The following is a 20,426-nucleotide window of genomic DNA, read 5'->3' as shown; positions in this document are numbered from 1 at the left end:
ATGATGATCTCAAATGTCAAGTGCTCCTCTGGGCTAATGATATGCATCCGGAATACTTCCCAGATGCGAGAAGACACGCTTCCCTTTGACTTAGAGTTGGAAGGATGACAGAGCGGAGGCAGTTATGATGATGAAAAGAAAGGAAGAAGCCAGGTGACAACATCCTGTCACACAGAGAAACCAACAATAGGGAATCAACAAATGATGTGTGATGCTGGCTTCACGGCAAAGGTAACAGTGGTACCACCTCCGGCAACTGGGGGAAGGCCACGCCACCTGCCACGCCACGCCACCTGCCACGCTGCGCCACCCGCCACGCTGTGCCCTGGCCCTTCCAGCACCCTCCATTTATCTTCGATGAAAAAAACCTCTAGGCGTGACATTCAGCGCTGTGACTCTGGAGAGCAAGGAAGCATGGCCTCCCATCACAACCCTTTCCATCCCATGATGGAAACAAAAATATGCGTCTCCTAGACCACACTGAGCCTGGTCTAAAAGCATCCCACGCCTTCTTAGTCTGTGTTTTTTTAATCAGCAGGGATGTAATTGCTTCCTGTGGCTTCCATCACCAGTGCTACCAACCAGGTGGCTTAAAACAGGAACATTTCATAGTCTTATGGTTCTGGAGGTCAGAGGCCCAAAATCAAGGGGACACCAGGTTTGTTTCCTTCTGAAAATTCCAAAGAAGAATCCATCCCCAGCCTCTCTCCCAGCTTCGGGGACCTCTAGATGCATCTAGATGCATCCCACAGCATTCTCCTGTGATGTCACACTGCCTCCCTTGGTGTACATGTAATTCTGTGTCCAAATATCCTGTTACAAGGTCATCAGTCATAGTGGACTAGCATCCACTCTAATGACCTTTTTTTTTTTTTTTTAAAGATTTTATTTATTTATTTGAGAGAAAGAGAGAAAGCACAAGCCAGGGGGAAAGGCAGAGGGAGAAGCAGGATCCATGCAGCAGGGAGCCCAACATGGGGCTTGATCCCAGGACTCTGAGATCATGACGTGAAATGCAAGCAGACGCCTAACTGACTGAACCACCCAGGCGCCCCTCTAATGACCTCATTTTAATTGGATGTTCTTTGTAACAACTGTACGTCTAATAAGTCGCATTATGAATGTTAGGACTTCCCACATGTCCGTTTGGGAGGACACAATTCAACCTGTAACAAAGGAATTGGTCCCTTTTGGCGAGGCTAGAGAAAACATCATCTAGGGCATCCAAGATCCAACGTTGGTCTGCGTAACTGTGGGGTTTTGTGAGGTATTTCTGCAAATGCTAATTTAAATTTCATTTAGAAATACATTGAAAAACCCAAGAAAATATGTACTGAGACGTGAGGACATCACTTATAAAAACCAGGGAACAGTTCATGCTTCCAGAACAACAAGTTGGGTTTTTTGGTATTTTGTTTTGTTTTGTTTTGTCCTGTCCCAGGAAAAGAACTCCTTGGGCTGCCTCTTGTGCATATATTCAGATTTCTTAGTAGGTTCCTGATTTAAAACAATTGTTGCTTTATACAGGTCTTCTCTGAACTTGAGTGCTGTGCGTGACTGTGTAAATGAGCAAGCAGCAGTGTGGGACCGCATAAATGTTTAAGTACAGAGACGAAGGGTCTTGGAGCTTAACTGCAAGGGGCCAGGTGCCCCAGCGCAGGGAAAGCTCCCACATGGCTTCGTAGTTAATCACGGGAGGGAACGCATGGCATACTGACAGGATGGCCCTGGAGAGAAAGGATGGCACTTGTACAAAGTTTAGGTGTCCTATTAGTCAAGGTTCCTCAGGCTGCAAATGACAGGTATCTCAATCTAGTTGAAGTGAGAAGGGGACTCTTCATCTACCCCACAGGGTTTCTTCTTCCGCTCCTCGCTGTATGATGTCCCTGTGTAGTTTCCGGTGTGCTTATGTTGGGGGTACCCTGCCTTGGTTCACTCACACTCATTCCAACATCCTTTAACCGACTTCCCTGAACTACAGAAAAGGGAAATCTAAAACTACATTTCCCAGATTCCCCTGTGGCTAAGGTCGCCAGGTAGTCTAGCTTCCTCCTCAATGAGGTAGCCAAGGCATGGGAGGAGACTGGTTCCTTCTGGCAACTGGTGGCAGAAGCACTTGGTCCTTCAGAATAGCCCTGGGGAAGGTTCTGCGTCCAGTCCTCATGGTACAGGTGCTGTGCTGGATGAAGCAGTCGCTTGATGGTTTCCACTAGCAGTCTTGACTAGTTTCTCCTGGCTACTGTTATTCCCAGCCAGGTAGCCTCCAAACCTAGTTTCCGAGACCTCCTTGAGACTCTGTGAACTATCAAAAATGTCTCCAAAATTTCTCTTCTCCTTCAATTAAAGTGGATTCTGCTGTGAGCTACTGAGAACTTAAGGAAACAGCAGGACTCCCACAGACGGTACATACACTGATGAGTCCAGACCCACCCTTTCAGCCACAGCTTTCTCTGAAAATGAAGACAGAGTTTTGACTATCTCCCAGACAACCCTGGACTGACTTCTTCCACCACATTCTCCCGGCCAAAACAAATCCTAAGCTAGCTCAGATTCAAGGGATGGGAAAACAAACCCCCTAGCTCTCAGTGGGAAAGCCTACAGAGGCATATTGCAGAGAGAGAAAATAAAGAACTGCAGGTATTTTTTTGCAATTAAAGTAGCATAGCTACTCATTTGACATGTGACGATAAGTAAGTTTTCCTCCCCGGGCCTCATCTCCTCATCCATAAAACAGGGGAAACAACACATTCCTCACAAATGAGATTTGGGGGTAAGGTACAGCCCTTAGCAGAGGGTTTGGCACACAGTGAGAACTCAATGATCCTTTATGACTTTCATTTTTCACATCTTTTAAAGTAACTTAATTTAACTTAAATTTAAATTATTTTTAATTTAATAATTATTTAAATAATGATTAGATTATTGCAGTGTTCACCCCTGTACCTTTCATATGATCAGTATAAGCTGAGGAAGCAATTGTTGAACAAATTCACCATGCACCGGGCTTGGAGGGCCAGCTCGAACAGTGGGATTTTAATGGCTCCTCATGTTTCTAGAGCTCGCACAAGTGCACACTTCTCACACATGGTCGCGGGCCCATCTGAAACCATCCTGTTCAAGCCTGACATAAAGCCCTCTTAAAATATATCCTCCAGCTGTTCAAACACAGTCTGTCCTCTGTGCTTGGACAAGGGCAGAAGAACACAATTCATCTCCCTCTAAACAAACCGACTGGCTTGGTCTTTCCCAAACAGAGTGTGCACGAAGCTGGCTAATTAGGACATTTCAGACTCGTTTCCCAAAGATTGAATGCTGTCAAGGGTTATGCTAAGATATCTGTTGCTACTTTGCTTTGTTTATGTGGTAGATTGATTACACTAATGCACCATCTTGATACGGTCTTCTGATGGTGTCATCTCACGCGGACTCTGGGTTAGGTAATTTGACTAGTTCTGGCCAATGGAATAGGAACCAACTGGATACCAACGTAGCCTGGAAAAGTGATTGCTTTTGACCATTTGTTCTTTTTTTTTAATGGATCCCCATCGCCAATATGAGAATATTCCAGAGTTAGCCTGCTGAGCAGATAGGAGAGACATGTAGAAGACAGGTGAGTCACACCAGCCAAGGCCACCTGAGACCTGCCAGGCCCCAGTGACCGCAAATAGGGGAGTGAGTCTAGCCAAGATCAGCCGTGCCTGCCCGTATTAGCAAAATTACCCAGTCAGTGCACAGACTTAAAGAAGTCAATAAAAAGTTGTCGTTTTAAACCACATAGTTCTGGGATAATTTTTTTTTTTTTATGTGGCAGTAGTTAACGGATATAAATCCATGCCATAATTTTCATTATCAGTCTTCTCATGAGCCTGTCTCTTGGTCTCTTACTTTGTAAGGAAAGAGAGAGATTGTAGGTGCGTATCAGTAACCCAAGATAAGAATGTCCATTCTGAAATTGAGTATCTGGGCGACTAAACTGGCCAAAACAACTGTGTTTCTTTCAGGTCCACAGCAGTAAGTGAGAACTTGGAAAAGCCAAGTGACCATCTCACTACTAAACTCCTTTTAAGGGATGCTTGGGTGGCTCAGTCAGTTAAGCGTCTGCCTTCAGCTCAGGGGATGATCCCAGGGTCTTAGGACTGAGCCCCGTGTTGGGCTCCTTGCTCAGTAGGGAGCCTGCTTCTCCATTTACCTGCTGCTTCTCCACCTGCACTCTCTTTCTCTTTGTCAAACAAATAAATAAAATCTTAAAAATAAGTAAATAAACTGCTTTTAAGTGTAATTTACAGAAGTGTAATTTACTTTAAGAGACAAGGGACATGGAATATGAGCTTGAGCTGGCATCACAGGGACCTGCTGGCTCTACTCCTAGATCAAACATAGGATGGAAATGATGGCACTCAGCAACTCCATGCCTCAATTTACCTGGCTGCTCTACAGGGAATGTTTAAGTTTCATGTGGCTAGGAGGTCCCAGCAGCTCTGCAGAGGAATTACTATTCAAAGCATAAGTGATTCTAGGACTATAATTATATGGTATCCGTTCTGCTCTCTATTATCTAAGGGGTGGGAGCCACAGCATTCAAAAGTACCAAGTTACGGATACTGAAAGACAAGTCTCATATTGAATTCCATTAGGGCAGGAAAAGAAAAATATTGGCAATGAAACGACATTTCTAATTATGTCTCATTCGGACGAATACTGGTTTACATTTCCCGAGCGTATGCTACCACGGAAGGAATGCTTTGCCCATAGATAATCCATACAGTTACTAACCTCTAGGTGCGTAATTGAGAGCTGACTGCTGACCAGGCTCTCCAAGGCAGCATCTCCAGCTAAAAATGAGCGGCCTCCGCCTCTCCATTCCCATGCCTGCGCCTTCTCAGATTCCCCTTTGCCCGCCTGGCCGACTGGGAGAGTGAGATGGTGACTCACTCTTGTGTAGTAGCTCAAAGAGCTCTGATGCTAGCCTTCCCTTGTAGCTCTCTACATCCCCGGCACCTAGCAAAAAAAAAAAAAAAAAAAAAAAACCCACAGAGATCCTGGTTCCTCCGTGGACACCCACAGGCAAAAGAGAAAAGATTCTCTGTTCCTGAGAGACCAGTTAGAATTTTCATAGCCCCTAAATTAAATGTAAATTTCTAGAATAAATAATTTGCTTAGATCTTTCGCCACATCCCAGGGGATCTATTTCCAGTTACTTCATGGAGTAGTATTAAATACGTACAACTAAATTAAAGTACAAATAATATGCAATAATGCACGAGAAGAGGTCACATTCTTCTCTCTCCCTTCCCCTCTCTCCCTGAAGATCTCGGCTTAAATGTTGTGTTCAGAGAGAGAACATGTGAACCCTTCTCTAAATTGGGTCCCAGTGCATCTTTAAGACTAGTACTGAAACTCATAATTGTTTGTTTACTTGAGTACTTCCAGCTACCTGCCCACTAACATACAAAATCCTTGAGGACAAAGAGACCGCTTTTGTTCTCACTGTGGTTTCCCACAGCCTAGCACAGTGCTTGCCACATTACAGAAGCTCGAAAAATAATGAGAACATGGTAACTAAAATATATCTTGAGAACAAATTCATGGTGGGGCTTCAAACGCAGTGATTCTGAGGCTAGAGGAGTTTCATGATCAACGAAAAAGGTAGCGTTGGTTCTAAAAGCAGGTTTCTCGTTCTCGACTCTAGTGGCACCGGGGCTGGATAATTCTTTGTCACAGGCAAGGGGGTCATCCTGTGCACGATAAGAACTCTGGCAGCATGCCTGATTTTTAGCCACCGGATTCCAGTAGCAATGCCACCCCTGTGCACCAAGCCACACCAGTGGTGACAGTCAGAGATATCTCCACATACGGCCAGATGCTTCTGGGTGGGGCTCTCCTCCCCTCCCAGCTGAACCACGCACCCGAAGAGGGAGGGTGAGGTCTGGGTATTAGTTTTGGACTCCAGAACACCATGAGGGAACTAGAATATCAAGACGGGGACCTGGAATGCCTTTTATATCCTATTTAAAGACTAAAAACCCTGTTCTGGGGCGCCTGGGTGGCTCGGTGGGTTAAAGCCTCTGCCTTCAGCTCCGGACGTGATCTCAGGGTCATGAGATCAAGCCCTGCATTGGGCTCTCTGCTCAGCAGGAAGCCTGCTTTCCCCTCTCTCTGCCTGCCTCTCTGCCTGCTTGTGATCTCTGTCTGTCAAATAAATAAATAAAATCTTTAAAAAAAACAAAACAAAACCAAAAAAACCCTGTTTTGAGAACCCTGCACCTTCTGAGAGTCTGAAAGGTTAGAGCTTGGCTTTAGGAACGCGTTGTGTATTTATTAAAGTTAAAAACATTTTGAGTTAGAAGTGCCATTGTATGCCTGAAGACAGGTTCTGATCTGCTTCTTTCCCCCAATTACACCCTCCCTTTCCCTCTATTTAATAATTCCTTCAGGAAGCAAATACTCTGAGGGTCACCACCTATAAGTGGGAAATCATTTACTCTTGCTTTGTGATGGGCTGGATGGAACAATAGTAAAAGAAGTCTATTTTATTAAAGCGTGATACCCAGTTTTCAAACTAGAGATAATAATACTCAGCCTCCTGTCCTCCTCATGGCTGAGAGGAAAAGACGAGAAAATCCTGGTGGAAGTGCTTTGTAAACAGTTACGTGATCTGCAAATATCAGCCATTTCCTTCTCTGGGCTCCCACAGTCCCCTGCACTTCCCCAGTACTGATCACAGGGCACTACATTGTCCCATCACCTGCCCCACCATATCCTGAGTCCCGCTGGGGCAGGGCCAATCTTCTGTCCCTAGGGCTCAGGGCGCTGCCACACCCCGCGCTGGGACACAACACCCAGTGTGTGCAGGGGGAGTGCACGGTGGGTTTATTATTGCCCCCACCTGCCCAGCATCCTCTCCCGCTCCTGGTGGTGACAGTGGTCTAGGTGGGACCATCCCTCAACATGCACACCCTCCCACCATGGTCAGTGGGGAAAAGGGCCCATTGACCTAAGACATGCCGGTCAGACTCTTCCAAGAACTGGAATCGTGACCAAAGAGACACAGAGAGAGAGAATAACTGGAACCAATTTATCCCAACCACAGTATCCTTTTTTTTTTTTTTTTAAGATTTTATTTATTTATTTGTCAGAGAGAGATTTAGAGCACAAGCAGGGACAGCGGGAGGCAGAGCAGGCAGAGGGAGGAGCAGGCTCCCAGATGAGCAGAGGCCCTGATGCAGGACTCAATTCCAGAACCGGGATTATGACCGGAGCCAAAGGCAGCTGCTTAACCAACTGAGCCACCCAGGTGTCCCAACCACAATAACTTTTATTTTTTTAAGATTAATGGATTGATTGATTGATTGATTGATTTCACAGGCAAAGACACAGCAAGAGAGGGAACAGAAGCAGGGGGCATGGGAGAGGGAGAAGCAGGCTTCCCACCAAGCAGGGAGCCCATGAGGGGCTCGATCCAAAGACCCCAGGATCATGACCAGAGCGGAAGTCAGACCTTAACGACTAAGTCACAAAGGTGCCCCCCAACACAGTATCCTAAAGCAGCTTCTCTTTAATTCCCCGAGACCTAACTCCCCCTTGCTGTCTTCTTGCCTGCCTTTCCCGAGAAGCAGGTTCTCCAGCTTTTCCTAAGGTCGACCTCGTTTGCTTCCATGCCATGTTAGACCCTTGCTGCGTTTTTTTCTTTTTAACTAACACCTTCTCTCGTGAAGAGAGAAGCTTTTTCTTTTCTTTTTAAATTTTTTATTTAAATTCAATTTAGGTACCATATCGTGTAATATTATTTTCAGGGGTAGAATTCAGTGATGCGTCAGTCGCGTCTAACACCCAGCGCTCATTACGTCACATGTCCTCACTACCCATCCCCGGGGCACCCCATCTCCGCCAGCAACCCCGTTTCCTATGGTTAAGAGTCTCTTACGGTTTGCCTCCCTCTCTGTTTTCATCTTATTTTATTTTTCCTTCTCTTCTTATGCTAATCAGAGCTGGTCTTTGTTGCTGAGGACCAAAAAAAACCAAAAAACAAACAAACAAAAACCCTACTAGAGTCTTCCTCTAACCATCTTTCCGTGATTTTGCTACTATTTCAGATTCCCGCACTATACCGCGGATCATCAACTATCAGAGCAGCCTGCATTCTCGTTTACTATCATTTAAAATGTAGATGACTGAAACAAATACATAGTATCTAAAAATGGGGCATAAAGTTTCTGCGGTGTGAAAATCCCCAAATTTCCCTCTAGCACCGTATGCACACATTGGTGGACGTTCTACCTGTTTGATAGAGTCTATTCTGTTCGACTATGACCCATCCTAAGAGATGCTCCTCTCCTTCAGAGTACAGCAAAGGACAGGAATCCAGTTTTTCCTGAATCTCGGTTCCAACTCTACCCAGATCTTTGCCTGTAAATACCAAAAGTGTGGATTTCAGTGTTGCAGAACCTTCCCTAAAATTCTGCCTTATGGGTTTTACAGATGGCAGAGGTCTCAGAGGAGGCGACCTTTTGCTACTGACATAAGAAAGACCTAGACTTGGGACGCCTGGGTGGCTCAGTTGGTTGGACGACTGCCTTCGGCTCAGGTCATAATCCCGGAGTCCCAGGATCGAGTCCCACAGAGGGCTCCCAGTTCCACAGGGAGTCTGCTTCTCCCTCTGACCTTCTCCTCGCTCAAGTTCTCTCTCACTGTCTCTCTCTCAAATAAATAAAATCTTTAAAAAAAAAAAAAAAGAAAGAAAGACCTAGACTCAAGCTTATCAGAGGAGCAGCGCTGCAATTTTACGTGTCACCCTCCATCTGAGCAGGGAAGGGGACCCTAGGGGCCCCGTGACTGATGGGATTGCATTGATGGCTGGTGGCGTATAGAAGTTAAATTTTATTTAGTGATCAAAATCACCATAGCAGAATGGGAAGTGGGCTCGCATGAGTTATACAAGAAGCCATAGGCTTTGGCCCTCCCGATGTCACGGTTTGCACGTGAGGACGGAGCGTAAGCGCTGCCCTTCCGGCTGCACAGGACGGATGAGTCATGAAGCACCTGGATGACTGGAGGGGATACGCGGAGACTCCTTTGAATAATCCCCTTACCCTGTAGCTTCCTACTTAGGTGAACTAACCTCTTTAGCGTCCATTTAATTATTTCTTTCTCCTAGGCCCCGTAAGAGGCGGAAATCTGACAGCATGAATGGACTTAAACATATCCCCGGGGTGATTTTCTTCGGTTAAAAACTTTGCCTCTTGGCCCCGGTTCTAATGACAGTGTTTCTTCCCCCACGTGCCACTATGTCAGGATACTTGGGCTCTTGTTCCCACACGGGGTCACGTTTCAGAAGATAGTATGAAAAAAAAACCTGTGCTCAGGCGCAGCTTAGAGCCACAGCCAGCATCTGTGACCGTGAGAACCAAGCATCCACTCTGGGGCTGAAGTCTGTGTGACTGAAGGGCAAGACAGCCCCTAGGGCTGTCAACAGGCCGCACTCCTGGCAGGACCTTGAAGCCAGCTGCAGCTAGAAAACCCCAGATATCTGCCCTAGTAGGGACACCAGGTCTGGGCCCTGAGCTCGGTGCTGGCTTCATAAGCATATGGAGAGGGTTAGTGCTAGGAAAGGGAGAGGTCCTCTTCTGGTGTATGGCTGCCACGAATGTCACGAATCAATTACCTGATTCCCAAGGTCCCCTTCCCAAAACAAGCTGACAAGCCATCCCTCCCTGCCTGTTTGTCCGAAGCCTGAGCTGTTTTCCTCGGTGGGGTCTCTGCTCCGACCACACTTCCCCATTCGAGGCCAGGCTAGAGAGTGGCCCTGTCTGGGCAGCTCAAACAGCCAATCTACTCATACTAAATTAGCCTGATGTTGTCAGAAGTTAATCAGAAAGTATCATCCACCAGCAGAGAGGAGTTTTCTAGACAATTCTAGGAAAAAAAAAAAAAAAATCACACTACCCAGGGGGCCGTCACAGGGGATCTCGGATCCTGGCGGGAACCCCTTCCACCTCCCGGACCCCAGGCTGGCCTCCTGCCGGTCACCCCACGGCCTCTGCTGCTCTGCCTCGCGCTTGGCAAGGGGAATATGCAGTTTGGGCAAATGACGCTTTCCAGTTCCCTGAACACAAGTAAGAGAAAGAAAGGCAGAAGAGGAAAGGAAAGGAGAGGGGAAGGGTGGGCAGGGGGGCGCGGGGGCGGGGGGGGGGGACTGAGAGTGTAGTGAGGAAGGAGGGGTGAAGGGGAGGGAGGAGCTAAAAGAAAGCCAAAGGGAAGAGCCAAGAAAGGGCTGGCCAGAGAACCAAGCAGATTTCATTTCTTTTCCGCCTAACATTTGATTTCTGCCAGGCCTTGGGCACGCACTGGCTTAGAGAGGACAGCTGCACTGTTTTGTTTTGTTTGTTTGTTTGTTTTTTAAGATTTTATTTATTTATTTGACAGACAGAGAGCACAAGTAGGCAGAGAGGCAGGCAGAGAGAGAGAGAGGAGAAAGCAGGCTCCCTGCCGAGCAGAGAGCCCGATGCGGGACTCGATCCCAGGACCCTGCGATCATGACTTGAGCCAAAGGCAGAGGCTTAACCCACTGAGCCATCCAGGCACCCCTACACTGTTTATTTTTGTAGCCAGTCTTGCTTCCTTTCTTCCTAGAGTGGGACCTTGGGAGGGGTGCACTCGGGCTCGGCCTCGCTTAGAACAAGCTCCGCCGCCAGGCCCGGGCAGGGGGACGCGGGCCCTTCCTTGCTGCTTTGGCTGCAGAAGGAGAACCCATGGGGCAGGCAAAGTCTCTGCCTTTTAGCGCCCAGCCTTCCGGGAGAGGACCTTGCTGCCAACCAAGCGATCTTACTGTTTTTCCAAGCATTTGTTCGCCCCTTAATAAATAATACGAGGTCTTTGGGGGGAAGGAGGAGAGAACTGCCAATAAGAGATTTAATTTGCTGTAATCAACCCCCCTTAGCATGCAAAGTCACACAGGACGAGTAAAAGAATCAATCTCCACCAGAAGGAACCGCCTCTTCGGCGTTATGAATCTAATCACTCAGGAGTCTGAGTCGGCATTCTGGGTTTGGCAGGAGCTCTCCAGAACAAAAGCCACAAGATCAGGTTTCCAGTGTGGTCTGAATGGTAACACGTCATGAACTGGGGGGGGGGGGGGGGGGGGGGGCTGCAGACTACATGGGGAATGGAATGCAAACAGAGGAGCCCAGGCTCTTTGAGACACCCACCAAATGCTCAGAGAGCCCCTTAGGGAATGCACAACAACAGTGGGCCTCCGGGCTGCCCGTGCGAGCCGTTCCATTCTCCAGAATGGGCTGTCACACCTGCCAGTCATGCCCAGCACCCTATTAAACTTGGGAGATGTGTTTGCTCTGTGCATACTGTTTTATAATCCTCAGAGGTAGAATTTCATAGCCCAGCAATGCTTTTGCCTTTGACATTCTCCTAAGCAGGATTTATTGCTTTCAAGACAGATGTGACTTGAATCGATTATGCCTTTTAAGCAGCCACTCTCCAGAGCGGCCTCTGGGTTCTCAGGAACCCTTTGTGCCTGACTTCATTCAACTTGCGGACTGATGTCAGAGCATTTCATCATCATCTAATGCTATTAAGAGTCCTCTGGGTGTGGAAGTGAGCCGGCTATTAAACCAACCAAGTTAAGGGATGTGGTCACCGTTCTGGAGAAGCTTTCATCCTCCAAATACACAGATCTATCACGCATCTATTAATATCACAAAATGCAGCTGAAGGAAGGAGGCGCCCAGAAGTTATACCCACATTCTGTTGACCTCCCATTTATTGATGAACTTAGAATATGAAATCAGGACATCCCTTCCGTCTTTGCAATGGAGGTAAGAAGCAATGTCAAACCATGAATGGAAAATCACCGAATCTCCAGAAATGCTCTATAAGGAGTCGCCTTGGAGATCATGTATCTCTAGCGGTCTCCTTCAAAACTGAAAACCGCATATCACCCCTGACTGTACCCCAAATCTTGGGGTTCCTTAGCATTTTATGAGTTTCACAACACTGATCTTAGGGAGACGTGCGGAGCCCAGGGCCATTAGGTGACATAATTCTAATTGACTTCAGCCACAGACCTAGACATAACCACAAATAACATTTCAAAAAGTAGGCGGTTTGGGGAGAAAAGAAACGAGGGTGGTATTTTTAGACCAAACTAATCGCAATTTACTTCATGCTAGATTAGTCGGAAAGACAAGATGGAAGAGTCTTGGAACAAAAGTAGCCAAAAGAAATGAGGAGTTAACCCACCCTCCTTTGGGAGGCGTGATTTTGGGGAATAACATATCCTGCTCCATCTGATCCGGCTACGGCTACGTGAGAACCTTCCAGCAGGCATTGACTAGGGATCAGGAGAGAATGAGGTAATGCCATCCTATACAGTAACCACATTATATGGAACATTCCAGTCTCCTTAGATTAAAAAAGGGGAAAGTTGTGGTCAACACCACGGACGATAAAAACTGACAAATAAATGCAACATTTGGGGGGGGGGATGTTTTCTTCAGTAGTCATGAACATTTCTGAAATCCCGTTCTAGATGCTAGAGAAGGACAGAGAAAAGATGAATGGTTTCTATTTACTTAGATTTTGCAAACTGGAATTCGCATGAGATCTTCGAGGATCTTCGAGGAATTGTTAGGCGAGCTGCCTTGGCTGGGGTGTGAGCTATAGGCATGGGTTCAGGCACTGAAGGAGGCTAATCCTTTCAAGAATAATTTTCCCTCTTTTATTTGGTAAATTGTTCTAAATTCCACCCCCCACCCCACCCCACCCCGTTTTTTGTTTGTTTGGTTTTTTCTTCCCTCTGAGTCTTAATATTGGCTGTTAGAGCTTCAGAATCTTTTCTTATTCCACCAGACAGGCTCAGGAAGAAAGGAGAAGTGCAATGGGCTGCTCATAATAAAGGGGAGAAGAGAGAACAGTGACTAAAAATGAAAGGCTTTGCATAATTGGGGTCATCTGAACATCGGGGCTCAACAATCCCATGCGGCAGCTTCAAGCATTGACAGGTGAGAAATGCTCCGGAGTCTCGCCAGTGAAAAGTCTTCCTGGTATCAGAGACAGGCTTCAGGATTGATTTAGGAAACTGAAACATAAAACACCACCATGGCAGAAACAGAAGCCAAGAAACCAGCGTTCAAAACCCGATAGAGGGCCGGACACAGGAAGCCGGCACGCATTCTGACCTCATTGCTGCCCGTCAGAAAACCAACTCAGGAAGAAATCTTTGGGGCAAGCTGATCCAACATCACCAAAACCAAAGAACATTTTCGGGAACACTTCTAGATACTGAGGAGGTAGGAGTGACAATAAAATCTAGCTCAGTTTGGCATTGGTAACATAGAAAACCATCAATTCTCCTATAACACCTGGTGTTTGCCTACCAACATATCTGGAGAGACCCACCAACAAAGCCAGAAGGAGTACATAGATTACCTTTAAACATTTCAATAAAATAGTGCACGAGGAGAAACCTTGAGGAAGAATCTCAACAAAAGCGAACAATGAGCTAAATTCCTTCTGTAATTAATTCATTGCGAGTGTTAGAACACACACACACACACACACACACACACACACAACAGCGTTGATTTGCTTATTGGTGGTGCATCAAATATACCCATATATTCATTAGCTGCTCAGCGAGGCTGTTTGGGATACATATCGCGCCGCTCCAGAGCCTTCGCCAGCTTTGATGCCTGCCAAGTTCATATGTAAATGGATTTTTCACTTTTCCAAGGCTAATGAGAGATCTGTTCGATTCTCAGAAACAACACATATATTATTCTTAAGCCCTATTCCAGTGACTTAAAACCAAGCTATTTTAAGACTAGATCCCCAATAATTCCTAACCAGAAATCCAATACCCATCATATCAGAATGTCTGCTACCCTGCTGTTCATCACAAAGCTGGGAGTGTGGCAGTTGAACAATTTTGCATGACTTCACCAAAAACACCACGAGGAAAGGTACCACGGATTCTATGCAGAATTTCCGTGTCTGTCTCTGTACCTGTGCGTCCATTAGGAGATGCCTCATCAGTATCATGGAACTCTTCAGAGTCTCCTTCTCAGCGGGTAGGAAGGGGTCCTTGTCTTCCTCCAGGGCCTTCGACTTGGTGACGATAAAATGGGATATCTGGTCATTTAGGGTGTGCAGGGACTGCACAGCTACAAGAAAGAGAAAGAAGAAGAGTGTGATCAGAACAGGTAACTTTCGGGGCGCCTGGGTGGCTCCGTGGGTTAAAGCCGCTGCCTTCGGCTCAGGTCATGATCTCGGGGTCCTGGGATGGAGCCCCGCATCGAACTCTCTGCTCAGCAGGGAGGCTGCTTCTCCTTCTCTCTCTTTGCCTCCTTGTGATCTCTGTCAAATAAATAAATAAAGTACTAAAAAAAAAAAAAAAAAAAGAACAGGTAACTTTCAAATAGCAGTTGGCCAGTACTTTTTTAAAAGGAGGAGGAGCAGTGTGCACGTATGGTACGTCGAGAAACCAGGACCACCACGAAGCTCTTCAACACACGTGTTTAACGGCTCCCGTGTGTTTCCTGAGCACTTGCCAAATGCCAAACCTGTACGGAGGGCCAGGGGATAACATGGTGAGCAAAGGCAGACACGAGACCTACCCTCACGGAGCATCCAGTCCTGCTGAGGGAACGGAAGAGAAACAATTTAGGGAACACGTCCGTGAGGATGACTTCGTGGTAAATGCGTGTGAATTACAGAGATCACCAGGGCACGCGGGGACAGGCCTTGAGTAATTGACATTTATGGTAATACACTTGGCTACTTTACCTCGAAGCAGATGGCCTCCATCGTTAAAGTATATGAAGGGACAAAGGCCATGTTTTCCAGCCAGTGCCGCACATGTGCTGGGAGCATTATTATTCCTCTACAATTCACACAGCGCTTGCCATCTGACCTGTTATAAATTTTAAGACTTCACTTACTCATTACGCCCGTTGCCTCTTCCTCTACTTTCTCTACAATGCGCTCAGGAAGAGGAGAGTTGTTTGTTGTTGTTGTTGTTTAATCTTTATGGTTATATCCCCAACAGTGAGGGTAGGCACTAGCAAATAGGTGGTGCTCAATAAAGATTATTGAATTGATTTCCTTATTTTTCCTTGAATTCAAGTTTCTTTCCTTATAGAATTCCTATAAATTTCAGGTAAATCTATCCTCGCTGACCAAGAACAAGTAAAGGCCAGGCATTCTCAGGAAAACCACTGTACCAACCACAATTCTGAAGATGAAAGTTGTCATCAAAAAACTAGTACACAATGGGGCGCCTGGGTGGCTCGGTTGGTTGAGTGACTGCCTTCAGCTCAGGTCACGATCCTGGGGTTCCCGCATCCAGCTCCCTGCTCAGCCAGGGAGTCTGCTTCTCCCTCTGCCCTTCCCCCTCTCATGATCTCTCTCTCTCTCTCATTCTCTTTCTCAAATAAAATCTTAAAAAAAAAAAAAAAAAAAAACAACAACCTGGTTTACAACAGAATAACTCTGAGCACTTCTGCTTCTGATTAGGAAGGAGTAAGAGGGCTCAGATTACCCTCTTGTCATAAATAACCAGAAAACTGTTTGATATCTTCCAAACAAGTATTTTTCAGACTTTGAACAATGAATAGTGCAATACTGTGGTTGTTTAGAAAAGGGGAGGGAAAAAAGTTGAGTTCAATCATCACCAGGCATTTTGCAAAAAAGGGATGGCTAGACTTCAACACAGGAATAGGAAACCAAGGACAGCCCAGTGATCTCACTGAATTGAGAAGACAGAAGGAGACTGGGAAGGCTACCTTTGCTATGGTCTGCAAGACAAAGAAATGAAGAGGAGGGGGTTGCATGGAGATCTCCAGAAATCTGCCAAGGGGTCCCTTTGAGTTGTTGGCTGAGTATCAATCCTGTGTGTGGGTGGAATGAAACTCTACGTGACCTGGCAAGAGAAAAATTCCAGGAGAGAAGAGTTACAGTCTGGGCAGCCATAAGCCAAACCATTCCAAGAGATCTCGCAGGGCCCCAAATTGTTCACAAGCTCACCAGCTGAAGTGGATGGGTTTTGGGCGTTGCAGGAATTCAGGGCACATTCAGTAAGGACTCCAGAAGGATCAGGCTTTAGAAATGAAGCTAAATGATCCATAGAATAAAGGCTACTGTAAGCCTACCCCAGAATCATTTAAAAGTAAGCCCTGAAAGAATCAAACTGATTTGCAAGTAAGTAAAACACCTGCCGGGGTGGGGGAGGGGAAGGAGTACCTTTTATGTGTAGAAGGACGACAAAATCTAGCAACCAAAAATGCAAAATTCATAATGCTCAGTATTCAATAAAAAAATTACCAGACATGTAAAGAAGCAAGAAAGTGTGACTCATAGCCCAGAGAAAAATCAGTATATAGAAACAGACCCAGAAATAACAAGTGATAGTATTAGCAAACATGCCCATTAAAGTAGCTATTATGGGTATGTTTTGCATGTTCAAAGTTGTGAAATAAAACACGATTATAATGAGGAGAAAAACAGAATATTTAAATCAGAACCAAAGGGAGGTTCTAGGAATGAAAAAAATGCAATATCTGAAATAAAATTTTTGCTGAATGAGATTAATGGCAGATTCAACAATGCAGAAGACCAGTGAACTTAAAATTATAGTAATAAAACTCTCTAGAATGAATGAACAGAACCTCTTTAACAATATAAAGCTGTCTGACATATGTGCACTTGGAGTCTGGGGGGGGTGTGGTGGGGACAGGGACAGAAATAATATTTGAAGAAATAACAGAATGTTTTCCAAATTTGATAAAATCATAAACATACAAATACAAGAATCTCAAGAAACCCCAAACAGGACAAACACAAAGACAATGGCTTCAAGACATATTATAATCCAATTGTTAAAGGCACGTACACACACAGTGAGAAAGAGAGAATCTTAAAATCAGCCAGAGAAGAAAGGCATATTGCATTCAGAGCGACAAAGATAAGAATAATGTCAGACTGGCGCCTCGGTGGCTCAGTGGGTTAAGCCGCTGCCTTTGGCTCAGGTCATGATCTCAGGGTCCTGGGATCGAGTCCCGCATCGGGCTCTCTGCTCAGCGGGGAGCCTGCTTCTTTCTCTCTCTCTGCCTACCTCTCTGCCTACTTGTGATCTCTCTCTGTCAGGTAAATAAATAAAATCTTAAAAAAAAAAAAAAAGAATGATGTCAGACTTGTCATAAGAATTGATGCAAACCAGAAGATAATCTGTGCATCTTTAAAATACCAAAAGAAAAAGACACTTGTCAACCTAGAATTCTATAACCAACAATATCTTTCAGTAATGAAGGTAAAATAATGACTTTTCTCAGATCAATGAAAGTTGAGAGATCTTGCCACCTCTACAGTAGACTTCCGGTAAAAGAAATGTTAGAGAGATTTCTTTAGGCAGAAGGAAAATGGCATTAGAAGGAAACATTTATTTAGAAAAATGTAAAAAAGAATGCTTGAAAGGAGGAGCATGTAATGTAAACACATTTTCTTTCTCATCTTTTAATTCTCTTAAATGAGAATGGATGGTTGAGAGCAAAACAATAACGTAGTGTGGGGTTGAGAACATTTATATAAAAGTAAAACATATGAAAGCACAGAGAATGAGAATGTTTGCAAATACATAAAGTGTTACATCATTTGGAGGTGGCTGTGTTGTTAGACACGCATATTGTAAATCCTACAGTAAATATTACAAATAATAAATAATAAATAAATGATGGTTTTGAACTACGGAGACTCAAACTTGGAGAACAGAGCACAGTGTCGTAACTCTAAGCCACAGAGCAGAAAGAATCCAGGATATGACCTCAGAGCAGTTCCTCACTGCAGAGGAAGATTCTCAGATCCTGTCCTGGACTGGGGGAGGAGCTTCGCCCAGGCAGAGGAAGATGAATTAGAAAGTATGGGGCCTGATTCCTGCCTCCCCTGAATCTTCGTTCTCCGGAGGAGATGGTTAGAAGCACCCAGATAGATTTGGGGATTTGAAAGCTGAAGGACTTAACATCTTATATCCTGCCTTAGGCATCTGGGCAGGGAATTCTGACTGTGCATGTCAATAGGAGACACCCAGGATCTGCACAGAAATGATAACCCTCTATGTCAGAGGGGATCTGAGATAGTTGCCTTGCCACCGTCATCCCCCAACCTCTGGTCTTCTCTAGCATCCCGGGGGATGAAGGCATTCCTACTGAGTCCTGAAGTGTCCAGAGGGAGATTTAGGGAACAGATACGCATCCCCAAGACAGGACAGCACATGAGCCTCCTGAGAACCCAAAAAGAAGGGAAAGAGGGAAGAGAGAGCAATTTGAATTTATTGGATATCTACCTAGAAAAGATACTAAGTTTTCAACAGAAGAGATTGAGTTACCATCAGTGGAAATGTGGGCTCTAGATCAAGCTGAGCTCTACTGTAGAAAGTTAATAACAGTAACAACACATGGCATTTCAGGATGATTGTAAAGTTGTAAACCCTCTGTTACTTCTTGCCAACAGGAAAGTTGGGGCACAGGTATCCAAATAAACTACTAGCATCAAGAACCAGCCTCTGAATGACTAGTGCTACGTTTTCCACCACCATCCTGGCTTCCCTCCCCTTTCCTCCCCATACGTGGACATAAGGGTGCTTCCCTAAGTCATTCTGAGGATACCCCAGCTCCCACACTCTTCACTTGCAGACACACAGACACGGCTCTCCACAGAACTCCTTACATCCCTTCTTGGAAAGGAGAAATGACTGTCAGTGCTTTCCATTCCAACTAGGACAGTGAATTCTGGGTTCTCAAGATGCATCTATCACAGCTCTCTCTATTCTTGTTCCAGAAAATTCAGAGTCTAAAATCTGCTCTAAACTTCACTTTGTTCTAAATTCAAAAGACAAGCTGGAAGAGGTAAGCACTCCCTCCTCTGCTCCAAGAACAGACGCTTCCATTAAAGAACCTACCATATTGTATTACAATCGCTTAAAAATCCATCTGCAGTAGATTGAATGATTAGTTCCAAAACTCCTCTCGGAACCTTTTCCTACAGAACCCCCCTAGTGGCCCTCTTGGGTGGAGAAACATACTTCCTGCCTTAAATAACATCCGTTTTTCCCACGTGACTTGCTTTAGATAACTAAACGGGAGTAGACGCGAGTTCTGCCCTGTCGAGCAGAAGCATTAAGAGCAATTTTGTGGTTCCACCATGACTCCTTTCCTTTTGCCTTGAGAACAGCTCAGATCCCAGAATGTAGAAAACTCGGAAGTGAAAAGCAAATATTTACTACTGAGAAACACCAAAATAGCGGGTAGGGAGAGGGAGATCTCTGTTAACTGGAGCATAGCTTAGTGAATGCTGTTTCAGAGACTCTGGACTAGATCGTGACTCCCCTGAAGGCAAGAACAGCATTTTGTTCACCATTTATCAAGGGTTAAATTTAGCAAAGGAAAGCCAGTCAGGAAATGTTTATTGAATGAGTAAATACAGCTGGTTTGACAGCACAGATCCTAAAGCCAGTTGGCTTGGGTCTCTATCCTGCCTGCCCCTCTGACAAGCCATAATAATAATAATAATGACAACAATTACGGTTTATCGAGCACCTATCATATGTCAGGGGTTTTTAAAACCTTCGTGCAGAAGGATGAGTCATGGATAATGTGAGCCCTCGGGTCAGCAGGCTGGGCCATCCCCAGCTGTGACATTTACTAAGTAGGTGAATTTGAACAAGTTACTTTGTATCCCGCAATGCCTGGCATATTGTTAAGTTCCCAACTGTCATTGTTCAAGATCTAGTAGCGATACAAGGAATCTGGAGCTCAGAGAGGTTTATACAACAGAGAGGAGACCCAAGGTCATAACTGTCCAATGCCTGCTCTCACCGTCTTGCCATGTTACCGCACTCTGGGTCCAGAAAAACGTCACTAGAGACAACATCACAGGCGGGGTGTCATACCACCAACACCCCCACAATAAAAGTGAGGGCAGGGAACAGACAGAGACTTTTTTTTTGTTGTTTTTTGGGGGTTGTTTTTGTGTGTGTTTTTGTTTTTGTTTTTGTTTTTTTAGCAAATGTGAAACAAGCAGACAGCAGAGTGCCTGAGACGCAGTAAACATTTCCCGAGCTGACAATGGCTAGGACTGAAGCACCCTTCGTAGGGGCTTCCCTACCTACCTTGCCTGCACCTCTTCTCCCCGTCACATGGCTCCTGCACGGATAATAATACTTGGCAGTAGTAGGAACAGCGCAACACACATCTATGGGCGACTCTACTTGGCAAGCACCGAGCTCCGTGTTTAACAGGCACAGTCTTAATTAATCACGGCGACAATTCTCCTGAAGTAAGTGCTATTATTCTCGCTCCTTGTTTACAAATGAAGGAACTCCAATGAAGTGACTCACCCAAGATTTCGGAGCGAGTGGGTGAGGG

The 20,426-nt window shown here is 45.5% G+C and overlaps 1 protein-coding gene across 4 annotated transcripts in view; it reads right to left on the bottom strand.

Annotated features, from left to right (window-relative positions):
• KAZN (kazrin, periplakin interacting protein) overlaps positions 1-20,426 on the bottom strand; it is a 1,030,689-nt gene that overhangs the window by 777,189 nt on the left and 233,074 nt on the right. For all 4 annotated transcript variants that reach the window (XR_009344966.1, XM_059134942.1, XM_059134941.1 and 1 more), the window contains exon 2: positions 14,017-14,174. Coding sequence is in view for 3 of the 4 variants with exons in the window: in XM_059134942.1 (XP_058990925.1) it covers positions 14,017-14,174 (158 nt within the window). In the remaining variant the exon portion in view is untranslated. The remainder of the gene's footprint in view (positions 1-14,016; positions 14,175-20,426) is intronic.

Source organism: Mustela lutreola, chromosome 10 (assembly GCF_030435805.1).
Source record: "Mustela lutreola isolate mMusLut2 chromosome 10, mMusLut2.pri, whole genome shotgun sequence".
NCBI lineage: Eukaryota > Metazoa > Chordata > Mammalia > Carnivora > Mustelidae > Mustela > Mustela lutreola.
This window is presented reverse-complemented; position numbering and strand designations above follow the sequence as displayed.